The sequence below is a fragment of the Balaenoptera ricei genome, chromosome X (genome assembly GCF_028023285.1).
Source record: "Balaenoptera ricei isolate mBalRic1 chromosome X, mBalRic1.hap2, whole genome shotgun sequence".
NCBI classification, from domain to species: domain Eukaryota; kingdom Metazoa; phylum Chordata; class Mammalia; order Artiodactyla; family Balaenopteridae; genus Balaenoptera; species Balaenoptera ricei.
This window is the reverse complement of record NC_082660.1, coordinates 134,831,974-134,851,398: the sequence shown is the minus strand read 5'-3', so window position 1 is coordinate 134,851,398 and position 19,425 is coordinate 134,831,974. Positions and strand designations below refer to the sequence as shown.

The 19,425-nt window shown below is 48.3% G+C and overlaps 1 protein-coding gene and 2 non-coding genes across 3 annotated transcripts; all 3 read right to left on the bottom strand.

The window, feature by feature from the left end:
- Positions 1-1,090: 1,090 nt before the first annotated feature.
- On the bottom strand, positions 1,091-11,840 carry DKC1 (dyskerin pseudouridine synthase 1). Its single transcript, XM_059910842.1, has 15 exons — positions 11,726-11,840; positions 11,000-11,067; positions 10,464-10,550; positions 9,153-9,244; positions 8,769-8,953; positions 8,107-8,171; positions 7,675-7,801; positions 7,316-7,446; positions 6,763-6,906; positions 5,104-5,224; positions 4,178-4,296; positions 3,452-3,555; positions 3,059-3,122; positions 2,246-2,374; positions 1,091-1,904 (listed from the first exon to the last, which is right to left on the bottom strand). The coding sequence occupies exons 1-15, from the start codon at positions 11,739-11,741 to the stop codon at positions 1,839-1,841; spliced, it is 1,518 nt and encodes a 505-aa protein (XP_059766825.1). The 5' UTR covers positions 11,742-11,840; the 3' UTR covers positions 1,091-1,838.
- LOC132358054 (small nucleolar RNA SNORA56) lies at positions 3,157-3,285 on the bottom strand. The gene has a single exon (XR_009500410.1). It is a non-coding gene; the product is annotated as a small nucleolar RNA SNORA56 (small nucleolar RNA).
- LOC132358051 (small nucleolar RNA SNORA36 family) lies at positions 7,086-7,216 on the bottom strand. Its single transcript, XR_009500408.1, has one exon. It is a non-coding gene; the product is annotated as a small nucleolar RNA SNORA36 family (small nucleolar RNA).
- Positions 11,841-19,425: the final 7,585 nt, after the last annotated feature.

The following is a 19,425-nucleotide window of genomic DNA, read 5'->3' as shown; positions in this document are numbered from 1 at the left end:
CCTCAGGCTTGTGACGACCTTAAGCCTAGAGGTCAGTCAGGCTAAAAGCCTACGTGCACGTGGCTGGTGTCTGTGTGCTGGGCCGGGCATGTGCATGTGAACACATACGTGTGTGTAACATATAAAAACACTTCGGGAGCAAAGGTGTAAGGGGCCCGTCCGGTTTCTGCTCCAGTGGGCAGAGTGCTCCGAAGTCCTTTGCTTCCACTTGCATTGGCCTTGGTTTTGACATGCCTACTAGATCTATCTTTCCTCCTAATAACCACTCCTTTTAGCTTTCTCTTCTATTCTCAACATGGTTTTCAGAGCACCCAGACTTGCGGCCCAGATTTAAACTAATGTGTCCAGAACGAAATACTCTGCTCCCTTGTTCACACAGCTGAGAGTCACATTAGCCCCAAAGAACTAAGATGCGGCTGTGCCCTCAAAAGTCACACCGCACGTCTCCTGAAGCTAGCGCCCATGTAGACAAGCACCCCAGAGCATCTCACCCCAGATGGGAACCCACCGCGGACACACACTGAACTTCCCGGAGGCATACATCCTGGCACATCTAGGGCCCAGGCAGCAGAGGCCGTGACAAGCCAGCAGTGCGGCACTTCCCCACAAGCCGCTCTGGACCTCTCACCAAGGCCTTCTCCACCGCTGCGCCCTCTCCTGTCACTCGCCCGGCCTCCAGCACGAGCAAAAGCTTCAGTGGCTCCCCTCGTCGAGTTTGCGCCCAGATGTGTCTGCAGATACTTAAGGGGTGTCAACAGACACGGGCACTGGCACCTCCTGCCCTGCACACCCACCAAGTAATACTGAGAACCTTTCTCCTCTCAAGTAGTTTGGAAATCACTTAATTTGTGATGAGTCCCCTCTTATTTCATCAGTGTCTTGATGAAGATTCCAGAGTATCTGATCTCATGCCAGATGAAAGGCCCAAAGGGAAATGTTGTAAGACACAGAACCAGAGAAAGAAAAGTAACCAAACAAAGGAAAAGCATCAAATTTCAACTAGGACATAAAGGTCCCTACATTTTTAATCAAAATATATTTTCTGTCCTCCTAGTTTGAGATCAACAATTAGAAAATCCAACAGGAATACTTTAAAAATTTCATAAGTAAACTTTAATAAGTAAAAATTACAACCTTCTCCCAGCAATGAAACTAATTGATTAAAACAAAGAATGGAGACATGTTTTTTGGGGATTCTCTCACAAACAGCCAGAGGGATTTAGGTGCCTGAAGTGGTGCCTATATACACAAGCAGTGAAGAAGTGACTGGAAATAACTCACAACATGGAACGACAGAGCCCCTGGCCAGGCCTCCATCTAGAAGGGAAATATGGGGTGACAGAGGTGACTGACACTGGAGTCCTCACAGGACACTGTTAAAAAGATTACCCCTCAATTAAAAACATGGTTCAGTTATAATTTTTTTACTTGCCCTATACCATTTTGCTGAGCAGACTTTTAATTTTTATAAACTTTTTTGATGAGGGAAGGGGGAAGCAAACTAGGAGAGGCCCATGATGTTAAAACGGCCCCCAGGAAACAGCTGCAGACGCTCACTGGGCAGTGCTGGGTCTGAAGGGGAGACACTCCAACTCTCCTGGGCAGAGAAGCAGGTGGCGCCGAACCCGCCCCCTTCACTGGTGTCCTTAAAACAGGACAAGGTGGGATGACCGCGCCAGGGGACGTCAGCAAGGTCGCAGCAGCTGCTCCAATGCGCCGGACTCTCCGCCCTTTCTGGGATCTCAGGTTCATTCCCTCAAGAACAAACGTAGTTATGTTTTCTCAATAAGGCTTTAATTCCTCCTCCCACCTGGACACAGTGCTTCAAGTGGCGTCCACTACTCAGAAAAGATTTCCACTTTTATTTTCTTCTTCTTCTTCTTCTTTTTCGTGGTGTCACTGTCCTGGGGGAAAGAGAAAGCAAGCGTCTGTTAAGCACCACCACTCTCCCCAAAGGAAATCAGGGAAGTTCCACACAGTCAACTAAGCCTTTTCAGGATCCGTAAGGATATCCTGCAATACATAAATTTTGCACATAACACAATCCCGCGTTTTCCACGGACGCCCCAGCATTCAGACCCCCCATCAACACAGCCCTAACTCTGAGCCGTTACTATAAAAGGCTGGGCCCGTCCCCGTCCTTCCCACAGGGCAGCTCCCCGAGTAACCAGGCCGGCACCCGCGGGCGACTCCTTCCCCTTCAAGGACAAAGCGAGCCGCGGGCCCTGCACTTGTCTGGACACACCCCATCTCCCGGCTCGTCCGCGCTCTCCAGAGCAGCTCTGGCCTTCTTGTCTTTCTTCTTCTTCTTTTCCTTCTTGACCAACTGGGGAGCCACTGGAGAGGTTTCATCACTTTCACTCTCTCGCTTCCGCTAAGGTGGAGACAATTGATCAAATGTTAAGATCTTGGGCGAATGCGGATGAGAAAGTTTCAGTAAGTCAAAAGGGGAGGAGCCAGCAGAGAAGATGCTGATTGGATCCAACAGGAAGTTTTCAAAGACCCCAGCAGGGCCTTGTTTACTAAGGGTTCAAAGACCAGGAAGCCAGGGGCACAGCAGGAGCGCCAGGGCAGCAACACAGGGCCGGGCAGGAAAGGCCACATCCTCACTGAAGCCAAAGGCAGGACCGCATGCCCTCCAGGGGCGCTCCCACGAGTCCTCAGAGAAGACAGGCAAGCGCGGAATTCCCGCCCGCGGGCCCCAAGCAGGGCGCTCAGTGCCACCCGAGGCACAGACAAGCCACCCTGCAGTCTAACCCCAGCAGCCCCCGAGCCGAGCAGCCGGAGCGTGCTTCCCGCGGACGGTCGCAACACTGAGCCGGCGCCGTCCAGAGGGGCTTGTCCGGCCCCGAGCGTCACAGCCTCTATTTCAACACACCTGTGCCACCCCTTGACCCAACTCTGTTCCGGAGTCGTGGCCTCAGCTGAGGCCAGCAGACACGACAGGGAACATGAAGTGGAGCGTGCAGAGCCCAAAGGGGGCAGGAAGGCCCACCCCGCTGAGCCAGCACGTGTGGCTGGACGGCACACGGCGAAGCCCTCAGAGCACGCCACTCACCTTTGGGGCTTTGACTGCTTCGGCAACTACCTGGGGCGCTTTGACGTCTTTCCTGGCAGAATCGCTGAAAGAGGAGCGAAGGGTGAGAGTCGTTCCCAGCAGATCTGGCAAGTCTAAGGCCACCATCAACATCCTGACGCTGGACAGAACAACTCGCCACTTGCTGTCGCAGACTGACTCCCGCTGGAGTGCCACGAGCCAGACTAGAAAGGGTTAACTGTCTGTCGCGCTGCCCAACGCCTAACCGGCTGGGCAGGCAGGGCACAGCGCCCGCCGCTACTCCACACGCCCCAAGGCCAGTCCCCTCGGTCCCACACGTTTCCCCAAACTAAATCCACCCCTTTCCCACGCCTGGGCTCCCCGCCTCCCCTCCTCCCCTGCAGTCGCCCTTACCTGTAGTCCACATACTCCTGTGTCCAGGCGGCAGGCGTGCTGTCCGTGGGCTTGCCGTGCTTGTCCAAAAGGCCCTGCTTGATCATCAGCCTCTTCTGACTTGCCTGGTGGACCGTCAGGGTTTCAACGTTAGAACAGCGTCAACACATAAAGCAGGTGCCACGACCACACACACACAGCAAATAAGGTGCCCCCCTTGGGTGTTCTCAGCAGAGCGCTCCAAACTCACCCCCCCTCTAATAGGAGCAAACATGGGACTTATCAGAGGTTGCAAACCTTTTTGTACCAGTGGGAGCCTCTGCAGTGTCACTTTGACCACAGGGCCTTTGCACATGCTATTCCAACAGCCCTGGACTCTTCCCTCCCCCCTTCACCTCAACATCTAACACTACGTACCTCACACTGGCGTGGCTCAAGATCCCTCACCCCAACTCCCCGGCCAGGCCAAAGCCTTCACCGTGGACTCTTGAGGTGTTAGGCACCTCTCCACACCCCTTCATAAGGCCCTCACCACGCCACTGTGCAATTTGAGCGTTGCCCATCTACTGTCCCCCTTAGACTGAAATCTCTAAGGTCTGAGACAGGCCCGTTTCTACTTACCATTGACTCCCCAAAGCCCAGCACGAGGCAAGGACGTGGCAGTGGACGCGCTGGGAGCTGCCCGAGTGAGCATTCAACAAGGCAAAGCAGAATAAGGCAGCAGGGCACACGCCCAGCCCCACTTACTTTTGGACCTAAACCCCACTTCCGAGGGTAAGTGTCTCTCTCCATGATCACTCTCTTGATCTTGGCTACGATACCATGGTCACAGGTGGAGATCACTGCCGTGGTCATTAATGCAACAGCTGCAGGCGTTGGAAAGAGATAAAAGAATGATTTGAAGGGGAAAGACTTGATAACCAATGAGCCCGAATGCCACTGTTTTATACAACTTTTAAAAACCTATTTAAAACTCTAAGCTCTCCTGCCTTGAGGTTTCCTTTGCTGAGGGCTGCATATGGAGAAAATCCACCATTAGGGGAAGAAAGCCTGTGAAATCACGTTACTTACCGAGTTCAAAAACTACTGACACAAATCACACTCATAAAAATCAATGCTTCCTAGGTCCTCAGAAGGGACCTCTTAATAAGTAAATCAGAGCTATTTGTTTAACCTGTGTAATTTGCACAAGAAATAAAGCATGTCATCAGGATTCCTTTTCAGCTGTGAGCAAGCAGCCAGAGGGGAAGGGAGACCTCAATAAGGAACCCCAAAGACACGTGTGTCGTGCATGGAGCTCAGGCCACACACAGGGACAATCCAACAGCAGCTAAACTTTCACAAGGTAGTGCTGCAAGCAGACAAGGAGTGGACTGAAGGCTCTTTAATTACTAGCCATTCGCCACCCCCTTCACTGATGATTTCCTCTCTTTTCACTGGAGAGCCAAACCGCTGAGACACAGCTCCTAACAGCAGCCAGTGGGACAAGAGGAAACCCCACTTACCTCCTTGCTGCCTATGCCTGTCTGACATGGCCCTTTGCTGTGACCACCCCGACAGACCCCAAGTAACACAGTGATCAGATCAACCCAAGGGGCCAGGCCTTGGGGAACCCCTCTTAGTGAGCCTGGCTGTGATGGCGCAGGAGGGACGAGGGCACCTTCACCTCTTACCCATGCAGATGGCTTCCCCTTTGGTGGTGATGACCACAATCTCCTGATTGACTTCAATGCCATCCTCGTATCGGAGGACGCCCGGGAGCATGATCTTCGCCCCGTAGCAGATGGCGTTCACCTGCAGGGATGGCGTCCCTGGTGAGCGGCCGGCCCCAGGCAGCCACCGCCCTCCACCCCACCCCACCCCACCCCACCCGTGGCAGAGGACGAACGACAGCCACAGCCACCGGCCGCAACCTAGCTTATGAAGGGACTCAGGGTCACGGCAAGCGCCCACCACAGGCCGGGTGCTTCATGCATGTCGACTCAGAAATGTTAGCGGGGACCGTAAATAGCTACTCCTGCCCACGGCACTTAGAGCTGCTTTCACGTTAAACCAAAACCCAGCCTCAGTTTTCTTCAATTGCTCTTCTCTATTCCTCTAATCATTAAGGGAAAAACCCCTGACAGAGCTGGGAGGTGTATCAGATTTATTGGGAAAACTGGATAATAACAGGTTCCCAAAGTTAACTCACAAGCAAGACTGCCAAGGCCAACCCTCCCGAGTTCAACGGCACGCCATGCGTCCAACCCGCCTTGCGCCACCTGGTCCTCACTCACCATATTCCACCCTCCCTTGAAATTCACCCAGAAGCGACCAGTTTGACCCCAGCACAACGGGGGATCACATTTATGTTGTTCTGTTTTATGTGACTAAGTTTTTTCAGTCGCTATAGAGGCATGTTTTGGTATGCCTCATTAGTTTTTCTGTCTTTTATTACAAACTATAACATCTATACGGTCATCAAACATCTATATAATTTAAGATCCGAATATGAATGAGCAAGCTCAAATTATTAAATATATACAAAAATTTACATCTTTAAAAGTCAGAAAAAATTTTTATTGCTACCTGTTTAACAATAATTGATCATGCACTAGGCCACAAAGCATCTTAACTTATAGAAGGCCGCATTCTCTGACCATAATACCATTAAAAATACGGCTATTTACAATTCTGGACTACTCGACCTTAAATAACTACTAAAGAGGAAACCCAAAGCAACACAAATAATTGCAGATTTCCTTTCATCATTAAGATTACTCTCTCTAAGGTTATTTAGTAAGTATACTAAGAAAAAAAGCTTGATAATCTCTGTGACGTTTAGGTTTTATGGCCTCAAACTAGGATTTATTTAAACAAAAACAAAGCTTTTAATGGAGAACTTATCGTATCTCTGAAACTCTAGTCTCAACCTTTTATCCCCGTCGAAACAACCTTTTCTAGCAATAATTTAAATAAACCAAGGTGTCTTAGGCACATGCAGAACTACCAGTTTACAAGAGGGCAAAGTTCATGTACCACTGAGAGTCTATTTCTTGAACCAAGTTACTTACTCTTAAAGTATTTGCCTTATTTCGAAATGAAATTAGTCCTAGCATTAAACTTCTACTTTATGTTTTTGATTTAATAAAAAGTTAATCATAAATGCTTCCATTAACAAAAAACAAATAAATGAAACCAGCGTCCAATCTACGAAACCAGAAAATAAACCAAAGGAAAATAATAGTTACAAGTTCACAAAGCCCTATTTCATCTCTTTAAATAGAATCAAGTGTTCAGGACACGGCCACATCTCCGCTCTCGAGGTCACATCTCGTCCAAGCAGAACTTACTGCACTGTCTTTCATGACCAGCCGTTTATGAGATGTCAACAGCTTTTCCAGGGGGTAAACAACCCGCCGCAGGTAACTCTCATCCTTGTGGTTGTCATACAGCCACTGCGCATCCAGCACGTCGTGCATCGTCACCATGTGGTCCTGCAAGGCAGCCACATACGACAATTACTCGAGTGCCACTGTACCCCCAACAGGCAAATGGACCTCACACTTCCAAACACAGAATGAATGTAGTCCCGTCTACTAGTCCAAGCTTATTAGTGTCTGGTCTCTTAGGAGTCAACTCTTTACCTGTTGGCCTATTAAATCTAAGCAGGCGTACCTGTAGGAGGTAAAGGAGTAGAGTAATGCTTTCCATCCAGTCACGCCCCGGCCAGCCTGTGTTTCAATGTCCCAAAGTTTAATTAACAGAACAGGGAAGCTGCCCTGAACTGAACTCAACACTTTGGAAACTGCCTTTTCTTGGATGTGAAGCAGGTGGAGTTCCACCAAGGGCTGGAAGACCTAAGTACCAGCCGGCTCTAAAACTCTTAGCCCCGCGATGACGTACCTTTTCACTCATGACTCCGGAACGAACCCGCCGGAGTTCCTGCATCTGACCACCAACTCCCAGTAACAAACCAAGGTGTACACACAGCGTCCGAATGTAAGTGCCGGCCTCACAACTCACCCAGAAGATTCCTAAGACACACGCAAAAGTAGTACTTATTTTCCCAAGTAAACACGTCACTGGTTGAGAAACCCAGAGTTATTCTCTATCTGCACCAGCAAAACTAGAGGCAACAGACACAGGCCACGACTACACCACATACTAAAGGCATCTACTTTTAAGAGACTAATTCTCAAGCATTCATTTCTACACACATGTGCTCTATGTCGGCTCAGTGCCTCACAGGCCTAAGGACCCACCTAATCTCCTTTCAGGATCATACTCAATCATCTTGCTCTCGTAGATGGTCCGCACTCGGAGTTGCCTCTTTACTGCAGCGATGAGCGGGGGTCGCTGGAATAAGGCACCTGTCAAGGTCTCTAGGGCCTGAGAATAAGCACAAACAAAAACAAAGATTCACTGCACGGACTCTCAAATAAGATCAAAGGGCAGATTTGGGGAGTTTAAGGGCACACTTGAAACACAAAAGGTCTCTTTCAATCATTTAGGATCTAAAAGGGCCTTTCGATTTTTGCTTCTTTCTTCAACTACACAGGGACAGCTCAGTGCTGAACAGAAGCCTCTCGTCAGAAGGGACGTGAGCAGGTCGGCCACAGCAGCCCACTGAGAAGGGCGAGGGCCTCAGAGACCCCAGTTGCTAACAGGTGCCTCCCCTACGATTACACACTTACCCTAGAAAGCTGAGTCCCCCCTTCGATAGCATTGTGCAGCCGGACAATTCCCACATACTCTTTGCCTGTAAAATGACAAAAGAGTAGTCAGGTGTGGCCACTGAGTTTTCTGTATTTTCTATATGCTTATATCACTCCCATTTCGTACAGCCAGAAAAAGCAGGCAATTTGACCTCCTGTTTCTGTAAAATTTGCATTAAGACAGATTTCATGGTGCAGATGTGAGAAAGGAATGAAGACGCTATCTCATCGAGAGCTCAACTTTCAACGTGCTGACAGGGACAGCCGGAGCGCCCGTGGAGAGCCTGCCTGGAGATCACCTTAGAAGGTCAAGTAGAACTCTCCCCAATGCCAATGAAGGAGAGGCACTTTAGGCAGAAGCAGCAGGGAGGTTAGAGGAGCGTGGAGTGATAGGCCTGGAGCTGGGCTCAACGTGTGCATAAGAAGCACCTAGAACTCCAAACAAGGCAGCCCCACCAGGGTCTGGCTGAGGACAGAAGGCACATACACACCAAGAATATCCCTTGCTTCTGTTTTGTTTTTGTTTTATGATTTTACTAATGAAGACATCATTTCCGAAAGCCAAAACGTAGAAGGGAAAGGAAACACAGAAAGCCTTCCAATCTCAAAGTGGCCCCGTCTTCCCTCCCTCTCCCACGTACCTGCGCTCTGCTGGGACTTCACCAAGCGAGTGGCCCGTTCAATGCACACTATTAAACAACCAGTCACCTTGGGATCCAGGGTACCACTGTGTCCTGTCTTCTCTACCCGGAGTATTCGCCGGATCCAGGCTACCACCTCATGGGAAGAGGGGTTGGAAGGCTTGTCAAGATTAATGAAACCTGTCCTAGAATGGGAAAGAAATTACTGTGTCATCGGCTCTGGTCCTCTAATGAAAACTAAATCTGAAGAGTAAAAAGAGTTTACCATGGGTACAGGATCTCATATTTAGGGCAATGCCACCACTACCTCCGTGAGTAACTGATGTGAAAGGGTCATTTTGAAAAGAACAGAAGTTTGAACAGTGCTGTTCCCAACACACTTACCTGATATAGTCCCCAATCTCCCTCTTCAGAGGATTTGAACCACAAGGAAGAGGTGTATAATGTGTTGTCCTTACATTTAGCTTATCAAAATTCTAGAAAGCAATGATACAACACAAAACAAACAGTAAATCATTAACACGTGGAAAACAAGAGTCAGGACCACCATGAACCATGATATGGTGACGCTTCAGGTTCTTGTTTTAGATCTTTTGCTCCTGTATTTCCATTATGTGCTGTGACAGACTGCTAAGCCTCCCCACATGCTGGAAAAATTACCTAGATGAGTAAGAATAAGACAAATTTGCTCCCTCCTCCAGAAAGACCTCTTGGGGTACTACAGAACGAACTGGGCTTCACTGTGCAGGCTTGTGAGGAAAATATGGCCTAGCTTTGATCTTCTCAGGGACCAAAGGTAGCCAAATGGAGGAGCACTGGCGACACGGCTCCCCACCCCTGACCAGCTCGCGCCTGCCCCAGGCGCTCCTATCCCGCTTTCCTCACGTCCGCCCCTTCTCACTCTCCTTTCCAGGGCTCCACCACCAGCCTGAAAGAGCTCCCGTCAATGGAAGCCCATTAGCTTCATCTCGGTACTTTCCACAAGCAGCAATGATTTTTTTAACTGCATCTCCCACCCCTAGATTTTAAGTTCCATGACAGTAGGGACATTGCCAACCTGGTTTACCAGCAGGTAAAAATAGAGAACCAGATGCTGTCTAAATGGCAGACACATCTGGCCAAGCAGCAACTCAACTGTATTGAATTCTATATGCAAATCTCACTCTTTTACCTCATATTTAGTGATTTATTCAAACAGTTTGTCAAGGAGTCTTTCAATAAATTTACCTCCTAATCTCGTAGCTGGCGCCCATTATGTCATTTGTGAAACTTGTAATTCAACTCATTAGCGAAGTACCCTAGTTAAAACCCAACACGACAGCCAGTAACTTCTAGAGAGCAAGTTAACATGCCAGGCACTGGCCTTATGCTCTCAAGCATGTTCTACTCCACAAACCAGTACAGGTCTGTAAGGTGAGGCTAAGCACAGAAATTGAGAACTAACTGTTTATAAAACGTGAGAGCAGCGTGACATTGTTGTGAAATTTACCTGCATTCTACAAGTGTTGGATACATTGGAAATGAAGGGGGAAAAAACCTGAACAAACCCTGGTTCTTCATCTCAGACACCCTGAGGAACAGTGTTTTAGGCGGCCTCATCTAGCATTTCCTAAGTCCAGGGTGCACTCTCAATCAACTGTTTAACACTCAAAAACAGTGTAAAAGCCAAGCGTTGACCTGATGCGAAACACATACCTTTAGCAACAGGGGCCACTGAGATGTGTCTAACTGAGCCACTTTGGATTCAGGTTTGATGAGAAATTCTTCAGCGTGTTGTATTTCCTTCCACAGGACAGAAACACAGCCTGTTAGACTTCCCACCTGACTTTGAACAGTTCCACTACTACCACAGAAGTCTATGCCTTTGAAATAAAAAACAAGGCAGTCTACGCCTTTTCCCTGGGACCTCCAAAGGAAAAAGAGATGAACAAAGAACTGAGAAGCGTAAGTGAAGTGCCACCAAGACGGGCACAGCGATTTTAAGAGAAAGAGGGATAGTGGGTCTGATAAGAGAGAATTTCAGGGAGAGCAGCTGGTGTGGCCAGCAACATTCAGCAGGGTGTGCCTGACAGCAAAGACCTAGGTTGGCGGGCGTTGTGTACTTTCTACACAACGACCACTCAATTACAGCCCATTCCTCCAAAGCCTTTAAAAACAGGTCTTTTCTGTAATCTGTCATCTAAGAAACCTTTCTTTTCAGTCAAAGCAAAGTACAACATATTCGTACTCACTGCTACATCTTCTGCTGCTAAGGATTTCCGCTCCTTTTTCTTCTTATGTTTCTTCGGTACAATAAGTACTTAAAAAACACACACACACACGAATTAGGAGTTTTCCCCGAAAATAAAGACAATGAAGTTCAAAACAAGGGCAGGTAGAAGACGGATGCTTGTCTAGGATCACAGGGGAAGCCGCCGCGGGTCAGGCCGAGTGCGCGGGCTGCACGGCGGGCTCCCGACAGCAGCCGCACGTGTCGCCCTCCATCCCGGCTCACCACGTGGCCGCGCGGGGCTGAAACGCCCACGGCGCTCTGGCCCCGGGCCCGTAAGTTCCGTAAGCGACCGCCCGACGGTCCCCGAGGGCTGGTGGCCCCTAGAACTTTTTTTCGACTTAGCGCTCCGCGCACGCCCGAGCCCCTCGGCCCCTTTGCTTCCCCTCATCGCGCGGCGCCGACCGCGGCGTCCGAGCTGGCGGCGGCGGCCCGGGCCCTGAGGGGACTGTACCGCCAGCGGGAGGCCCGGGCTGGTGGCGTCACGTCACCGCGGGGGCCTCTCGCTCTCTCGCCCTCACCCGTGGAGCCAAGGCCAAGCGACAAGGTCGGCAGGAGGCCCGGCAGCTGAAGCTAACGGAAAGCTCGGGCCTCGACGTTGTCCCCCCACGCCCGGCTCCTCCAGCCGGAGGACCTGGCCCCGGCCCGCGGCAACCCGCCCAGCCACCCGCGAGAGAACCACCCGTACCTTCCGCGTCCGCCATGTTGCCCCGCTGAGCGTGCGAGCCGCGTGGGCCAGCGCCGAGGAAGCTATCGCGGACTCCCGCCGCCGTCAGGCCGCGCCGCTAGGACCCGCCCACCTGTGCGCCGCCCCGTGCGTGTCGTGCAGAGGGGCGGGGCGAGGCGGGGCCGGGCTCGCGGGGCAGAGCCCCAAGCGCGCGCGGGACGGCTGCACACTCTCATTGGCGGACGCGGCCCGGGGCGCTGGCGCGTCTGCGCGTGCGCCTTGGGCCTCTCCCCGCCTTCGGCGGCCAGGTCTAGGAGCGCCTGCGCAGCTCGCCAGGGCGGCTCGTAGCCTGTGGGCGTGGCCCGGCCGCGGTTCACTCTTCTTCGCTGAGGTTTTACCCGGACGGGAGCACCTGGGCACCTGCCTGAGCGCTCCTTGCTTCCTCGCTGACCATTGAAGGTGGCTGTCGGATCAGTCCCGATGGCAAAATGAAGACACATGTGAAGGCACATAGAGCTTGCACGTCCTTTGCCGCTTGTAATTCCCATCCAGCTAGAGCGGCACTGGCGATAGAAACAGGAGTGCGAGCCACTTGTGGACTTTTAAATTCTCCAGCAGCCACTTGGAAAAAAAAGTACAACGTTAAAAGTTAAATCGATTTTAATAACAAACTTTATTTAACGCAGCGATCCACAATATTATCATTTCAACATATAAGCAATACACAGCATTGTGAATGGCATATTTTACGCTCTTTTTGTGTTTTTTTCTGTACCAAGTCTTTACGGTGTGCGCTTTACGGTTACAGCACAGCTCGATTTCAGCTCCAAGACGGGGCTCCATGTGAACTGCTCGACAAAGCGGGCTCGTGGCTGCGGTACTGAACGGCCAAGCAAGTAGCGGGTCCCGGTTCAAGCCCTCTTCCCTCTTGTAGTAATAATAATAATGCTCTAACTTGATTTTTTTTTTGATTTTTTATACATAGCCAAAGTCCTCAATATCAACCAATCCACGAGCAGTTAATTACACTCCCCATAATTTTATAATGCTCCGTTGGTATATATTTGGCTAAATTTCAGGTACTCACTAATGGTTCTCCAACACTCCTCATCTGATCTGTTAGCAAATCCTCTCGGCCTTGCTTTCAAAAGATCCAGAATCTGGTAGTTTTTCACCACCCTCAATACTGACACTGGAGTCCATGCCATCGCCATGGCTCTCCTACATTTTTCCACTCGCCTCCTGCACTTCCCCCCTGCTTCTGTTTTTTCCAACTATATTGTCTTCTCAACATAGCCCCTGGAAACAGCCATTAAATTGTGTCAGGCCATGTCCCTCCTCTGCTCAAAGCCCTTCAACGGCTTCCCATCTATAGTGAGATGAAGACTGGCTCCCCACTTCGCACCTAAACCCCTGGACCCTATGAAAACGAACTTACTTGAAAAAAGGGTCTTTGTAGAGGTACTGAAGTTAAGGATCTACAGATGAGGTCATCCTGGATGACTCAGGTGGGCCCCAAATCCAACGACAAGTATCCTTAGAAGAGAAGAAGGACACAGAAGAGGATAAGACCATGTAAAGATGGCGGCAGAGACTGCAGTGATTTTAGACTTTCAGCCTCTAGATCTGTGAGAGAATAAATGCCTGTTGTTTAAAGCTGCTCAGTACAAATGAACCTATTTACAAAAGAGAAATAGAGTCACAGATGTAGAAAACAAACATAGTTAAGGGGGGGGGGAAGGGGGAGGGATAAATTGGGAGACTGGCATTGACATATACACACTACCATATATAAAATAGATAACTAATAAGGACCTACTGTATAGCACAGGGAACTCTACTCAATACTCTGTAATGACCTATATGGGAAAAGAACCTAAAAAAGAATGGATAGATGTATATGTATAACTGAGTCACTTTGCTGTACAGCAGAAACTAACACAACATTGTAAATCAACTACACTCCAAGAAAAATTAATTATAAAAAATAAATAAATTTTTAAAAAAGTAAAGCCACCCAGTTTGGAGTAATTTGTTACAGCAACGTGAGCAAACTAATAAACCATCTCACTAAGAGTAAAAGCCAAGGTGCTGATGACGGCTGTCAGCGTCTGCCACCACTTCTCCTTCTGAGTCCACCTGCTTCCACTCACGGCCGGACTCACGCCCATCCGGCCACACTGCCTCTGGCTGTGAAGACTCCTCCACAGGCAGACACCGTCCTCTTCAGGCTTTTGCACCTGCTCTTCCTTCTGCCTTCAGTGGGCCTTGTTTCTTGTCTGTCTCTTCACTAGAATGTTAGCCTTATGAAGCCAGGAAAGTCTGGTCTATTTTGTCCACTGCTATATACAGTAAGTACCCTACATATGAACCTTCAAGTTGCGTTGCCAAAGGAGGTAGGAGGTGTTGCCACGGAAACAGGCTTGCGCTCTCAGTGGGAAGGATGGGATCCTAGAGCAGCAGAGTCTAAGTGGTGGCACTAAATCTCATAGAAACGGGATGGGTATCAAAATAGGCAGCAGAGGGCTTCCCTGGTGGCGCAGTGGTTGAGAATCTGCCTGCCAATGCAGGGGACACGGGTTCGAGCCCTGGTCTGGGAAGATCCCACATGCCGCGGAGCAACTAGGCCCGTGAGCCACAATTACTGAGCCTGCGCGTCTGGAGCCTGTGCTCCGCAACGAGAGAGGCCGCGATAGTGAGAGGCCCGCGCACCGCGATGAGGAGTGGCCCCCGCTTGCCGCAACTGGAGAAAGCCCTCGCACAGAAACGAAGACCCAACACAGCCATAAATAAATAAATAAATAAATTAAAAAAAAAAAAAAATAGGCAGCAGAGCTGGCAGCTGGAATGAGAATGTTTTATCCCCAAGGATCTTCAGGGTGATGAATCATGGAATCCTATTAATAGGCCACCTGTAGTAGACCACCAACAACAAAAACTCTAGGTCTGGCGAATGGCAGCCTGCCTTGAATCACCACGATGGAAAATCATGGCCCCTCATCTAATTCCCGGACCCAGTCAATTCACAGACTCAGCCCTCAAGCAAAGGTGAGGCCAGGTACACATAGCACAGCTGTGTACTTTAAACCTTCCTCCAACTTTCAACTGTGGTCCACTGGTCGGAAATGGAGTCTTTAGGCTGCGGCTCTCTCCCTGTGGACCCCCTGTGGACCCCCTGTGGCTCTTTCCCTAGTTCCTGATCGCATAATTGGCAGCTGGATGAATTCCCACAGAGGCTTCCTGACTAGAGGACTGGGCACAACTATGGAAAAAGGGTCAAAAGAAAGCCCCAGTCACTGTCCCTTCAATTATCTGGCACATTACCATAATGAAGTCCCTGGGCATTGACTTGATCATCTCATTGTCCCCCAAATCATCATACTGGTCTGCCACATTAATGACGTCACGCTGACTGGACCTAGTGCATGGGCAGTAGCAAATATTTCACCACAGAGCGAAAGATAAGCCCCATAAAAATTCAGGGGCCCAAAACTTTCATGAAGTTTCTGGGCACCAGTGGACTGAAGCATATTGGCATTGTCCCTCCAAAGAGAAAAACAAGTTGCTGTACCTCGAACCCACTGTCACGAAGAAAGAAATACAATGCTTGGTGGGCCCCTTTCTGGGGGTGGCATACCCCATGTGGATGCTTTTATACCTTTGTCAAAAACCAGTTGGGTAAATTTATGTGGGTCTATTTCTGGCTTCTCTACTCCGTTCCATTTATCTATGTGTTTATTCCTCTACCAATATCACACTATCTTGATCACTGTAGTTATATAATGAGCCTTGAAATTGTGTACAGAGATTTATGTGTTGATCTTGTATCCTGCAACCCTGTAAAGCTCACTTATTAGTTATGGGAGTTTTTCATGTAGATTCCTCTGGATTTTCTATGAAGACAATTATATCACCTGCAAATGAAGACACTTTTAATTCTTCTTCCCAATCTGTGTGCCTTTTGTTTCTTTCTTTCTTTTTCTTTTTTTTCCTTATTGCACTGGCTAGAACTTCCAACACTACGTTAAATAAGAGTAGTGAGAGCACATAGCCTTACCTTGTTCCCAACCATCGGGGAAATTGTCCAGTTTTTCACCATTTAAGTATGAAGTTAGTCATATGATGTTAGTCGTATGTCTTCCATAGATGTTCTTTAACAAGTTGAGGAAATTCCCCCCTATTCCTAGTTTTATGAGAGTTTTTGTCATGAATTGATATTGGGTTTGGCAAATGTTTGTTCTGCATCAATTGATATAATCATGTGACTTTTCCTCTTTTGCTTGTCAATATGGTGGATATCACTGATTGATTTTCATATACTGAATGAGCCTTGCATCTCTGGGATAAACCCCACCTGGTCATGGTGTATAATTCTTTTTGTTTGCAGATTTTACTTGTGAATTTTACATTATTGGCCTTTCACACACATGTATAGCTATCTCCTCATGTTTGTCCCTCATCCAGAAATTGGAGAAGAATTTTCTTTTCAAATTTTCTCTCTTTTCACAGAGAATAAGTTAGCTGCATGGCCACTTTGCCCCACATAACATAATTAAAATAGAAACTCTTCCTTAATAGTGGACATTTATTTTCATAAATCCTCCTAGTTACAAGATTTACAGTACTTAAAGAACTGCCAAACTAAACCTTTTTTTTTTTTTGGTTGGGGAGCCTTCCTCTTTTTTTTAAAAAAATGTTATTTATTCATTTATTTTATTGAAGGATAGTTGATTTACAATATCGTGTTAGTTTCAGATGTACAGCACAGTGATTCAGTTCTATACATATATATATATACATATATATATATATATATATAATTTTTCAGATTCTTTTCCATTATAGGTTAATACAAGATATTGAATATAGTTCCCTGTGCTATACAGTAGGTCCTTGTTAGTTATCTATTTCAAACTAAACCTATTTTATTTTATTTTTTTAAACATCTTTATTGGAGTATAATTGCTTTACAATGGTGTGTTAGTTTCTGCTTTATAACAAAGTGAATCAGCTATACATATACATATATCCCCATATCTCCTCCCTCTTGTGTCTCCCTCCCACCCTCCCTATCCCACCCTTCTAGGTGGTCACAAAAGCACTGAGCTGATCTCCCTGTGCTATGCAGCTGCTTCCCACTAGCTAGCTATTCTACATTTGGTAGTGTATGTAAGTCCATGCCACTCCCTTCGTCCCAGCTTACCCTTCCCCCTCCGCTTGTCCTCAAGTCCATTCTCTACGTCTGCATCTTTATTCCTGTCCTGCCCCTAGGTTCTTCATAACCATTTGTTTTTTAGATTCCATATATATGTGTTAGCATACGGTATTTGTTTTTCCTAAACCTATTTTAAATAAATGAGAAATGGGTAAGCCACAAAGGGAATCCAGGTTCTAAAAAACCACTTGCTATTCAAATTATCTAGTCTCCCCAGGCTGGAGTGCAAACAAGCCATCCTCTGACTCTCTGTCATCATCTCAGATGAATGGAACTTGATTGTTTCGACAATCATGGTGAACATCATGCTGGGCCATTACACCGAAGACATCATGCTTACTGCACCTGGTGGACGAGAGGTAGCAGAGATGCTTCGTTAGGACACCTGTATGCCAGAGTGTGGGAGACAAAGCCCATGAAAACTCAAGAGACTGACCCTTAGTGATGTTTTGAGATGGTCTGGACCATACTGGATATTCAGTAAGTTGCTGCACTTCATACCACCTACCACTCAGAAAGGGGCACGGCATTTGGTGGGGCTCTTCAGATTTTGTAGGCAACATATACGACATGAAATTGTGCCACCAGTGCTTCAGCAAGTAATCTGTAAGGTGACGTGTTTTTAGTGGAACCCCAGGCAAGGAAAGTCTCTGCGGCAGGTACTGGCCACTCGACGCACTGCAATGTTACATGGAGTTTTGGCAAGTCCTAAAAGGAGAAACAGACCGTGGATTCCTGGAGTTTTGAAGGAAATCATGCCCTCTACTGCCACCGTATTTTCCTTTTGATCAACCTCTGTGGCCCCTGCTGTGGGTGACACTCTTTCCCTTGACTCCCACGTGTAACCTCATAGGTCTGTTGGTCAGGGTCTCTGGAGGAAGCAAATGGGAGGCTCTGTGGGTTGAACGGAGGAGAATCTAATGGGGAGATTGTTTACGGAGGTTAAAGGAATCAGCAGGGGTGAGGTTGCCCTCCCGGGAGCTGCCATCAGTTGATGGGGTCACGGCCACTGTCACTGCCACTGCTAAGTACTCTGCCTGTCCACAGCAGAGACCCACACCGAGTGCCCAGTAAGGTAGCCTTCCCTGGGGGACAAGCCCACCACCTTGTGGCGACTGATGAAATCAGACCACATCTGTAGGGAAGGGGCCGCAATTTGTCCTCACTTGAATATGTACTTATCATGAGCTACCTTTCTGCTGGCATGGCCACCCGTAGACTTACTGTCCTGCATTCACTTTCACAATATTTCACATAACAGTGCTTCCGACCAAGGCAATCACTATAAGACACAAGACGTGTGCTACGTGCTGACACTGAGGGATTGCCCTGAAGCCTCTGGCCTGAGAGGATCGGTGCTGGTCAGTCTAATGAAGGCTCACTTCCTACACTAGTTGGGTGAAAAGACACTGAAAGGGGGAGGTGAGCTGGTGGCCACTATGTGGTGCTGTTTCTCCTTAGCCAGAATCCACGGGCCCACGAATCGAGAAGTGGGAAGGACTCCTCTCACCATCACACCTGATCATCTACTCCCAGGGTGGAGCAGCTTGGAGCTCTGTTGGTTTCCAAGGTAGGAATGCTTCAACCAGGACCCAAACGCTGGTTCCATCATACTGCAAGTTGATATTGCCATCTGGCCATTTAGGGTTCTTTATGCCACTGAACCACAGGTCTACTGAGCAGGCTTGGATGGTTGACATTGATTACCAAGTTGAAACAGGGTCACTGTTATACCATGGGATTGGGAAGGACTATGTCTTAAATCCAAGGGACCCTCTGGGGCATCTCCTACTACTGTCACGTCCAGGCAGAACCACTAAGGATTCAGGCTCAGTGGGAATAAAGGTTTGGTTGACTTACCAGGTAAAGAATTTTGACCAGCTGAGGCTGGAGAGCAAAAGGAGGACAGGGACGGTAGTGAAGAAGGAAGTTATAAAGACCAATGCAATTATGATCTCAAGGTCAGTTATAGAAAGGAGAATTGTAGTAGCTGTGTGTGCGTGTCTGTGTGTGTGTGTGTGTGTGTGTGTGTGTGTGTGTGTGGTGAACATATAAACTTTTCCCATATTCCTTCTCTCCAGATTTTATGTATGTCAAATAAAGGCTGATAGAGGTTAGCTTTATGTTTTTCTTTATGTTTTAGGATATTGAAGTGAGGTGGTGTCTGAACTAGAGATGGCTACGGTGACGGATGGGCCTTTTGGTGTCCTGTTTTAGGGAGTGCTTTTTAGTTTTGTAGGAGGGATAGGATAGCAGTATTATTTTGCCAGGAGTGAGTTGCTGTTGCTTTCAGCGCCCACGGACTCCCAATGCTGCAGCACTTCCATTGATTTTATAAGCACCTTCTTCCCTAAATTAAATCCCTTTCTGCTTGAAACACCTAGAGCAAACTCTGTTCCCTCCACTGAACCCTGACTGATTACAGAACAACACATGAACCCTACCATACAAGAGTCATCGCTCCGTGGAAATTTCAGATGTATGGTAGGAGGCTGAGAAGTCTTTT

Excerpts from the sequence above, each read along its gene's own strand:
- DKC1 (XM_059910842.1), bottom strand. Across the intron at positions 9,245-10,463 it reads AGTGGCCCCTGTTGCTAAAG|AATTTTGATAAGCTAAATGT; the intron begins GTATGTGTTTCG and ends ATTGCTTTCTAG. Across the intron at positions 4,297-5,103 it reads AGGGGAAGCCATCTGCATGG|CTGTTGCATTAATGACCACG; the intron begins GTAAGAGGTGAA and ends CAACGCCTGCAG.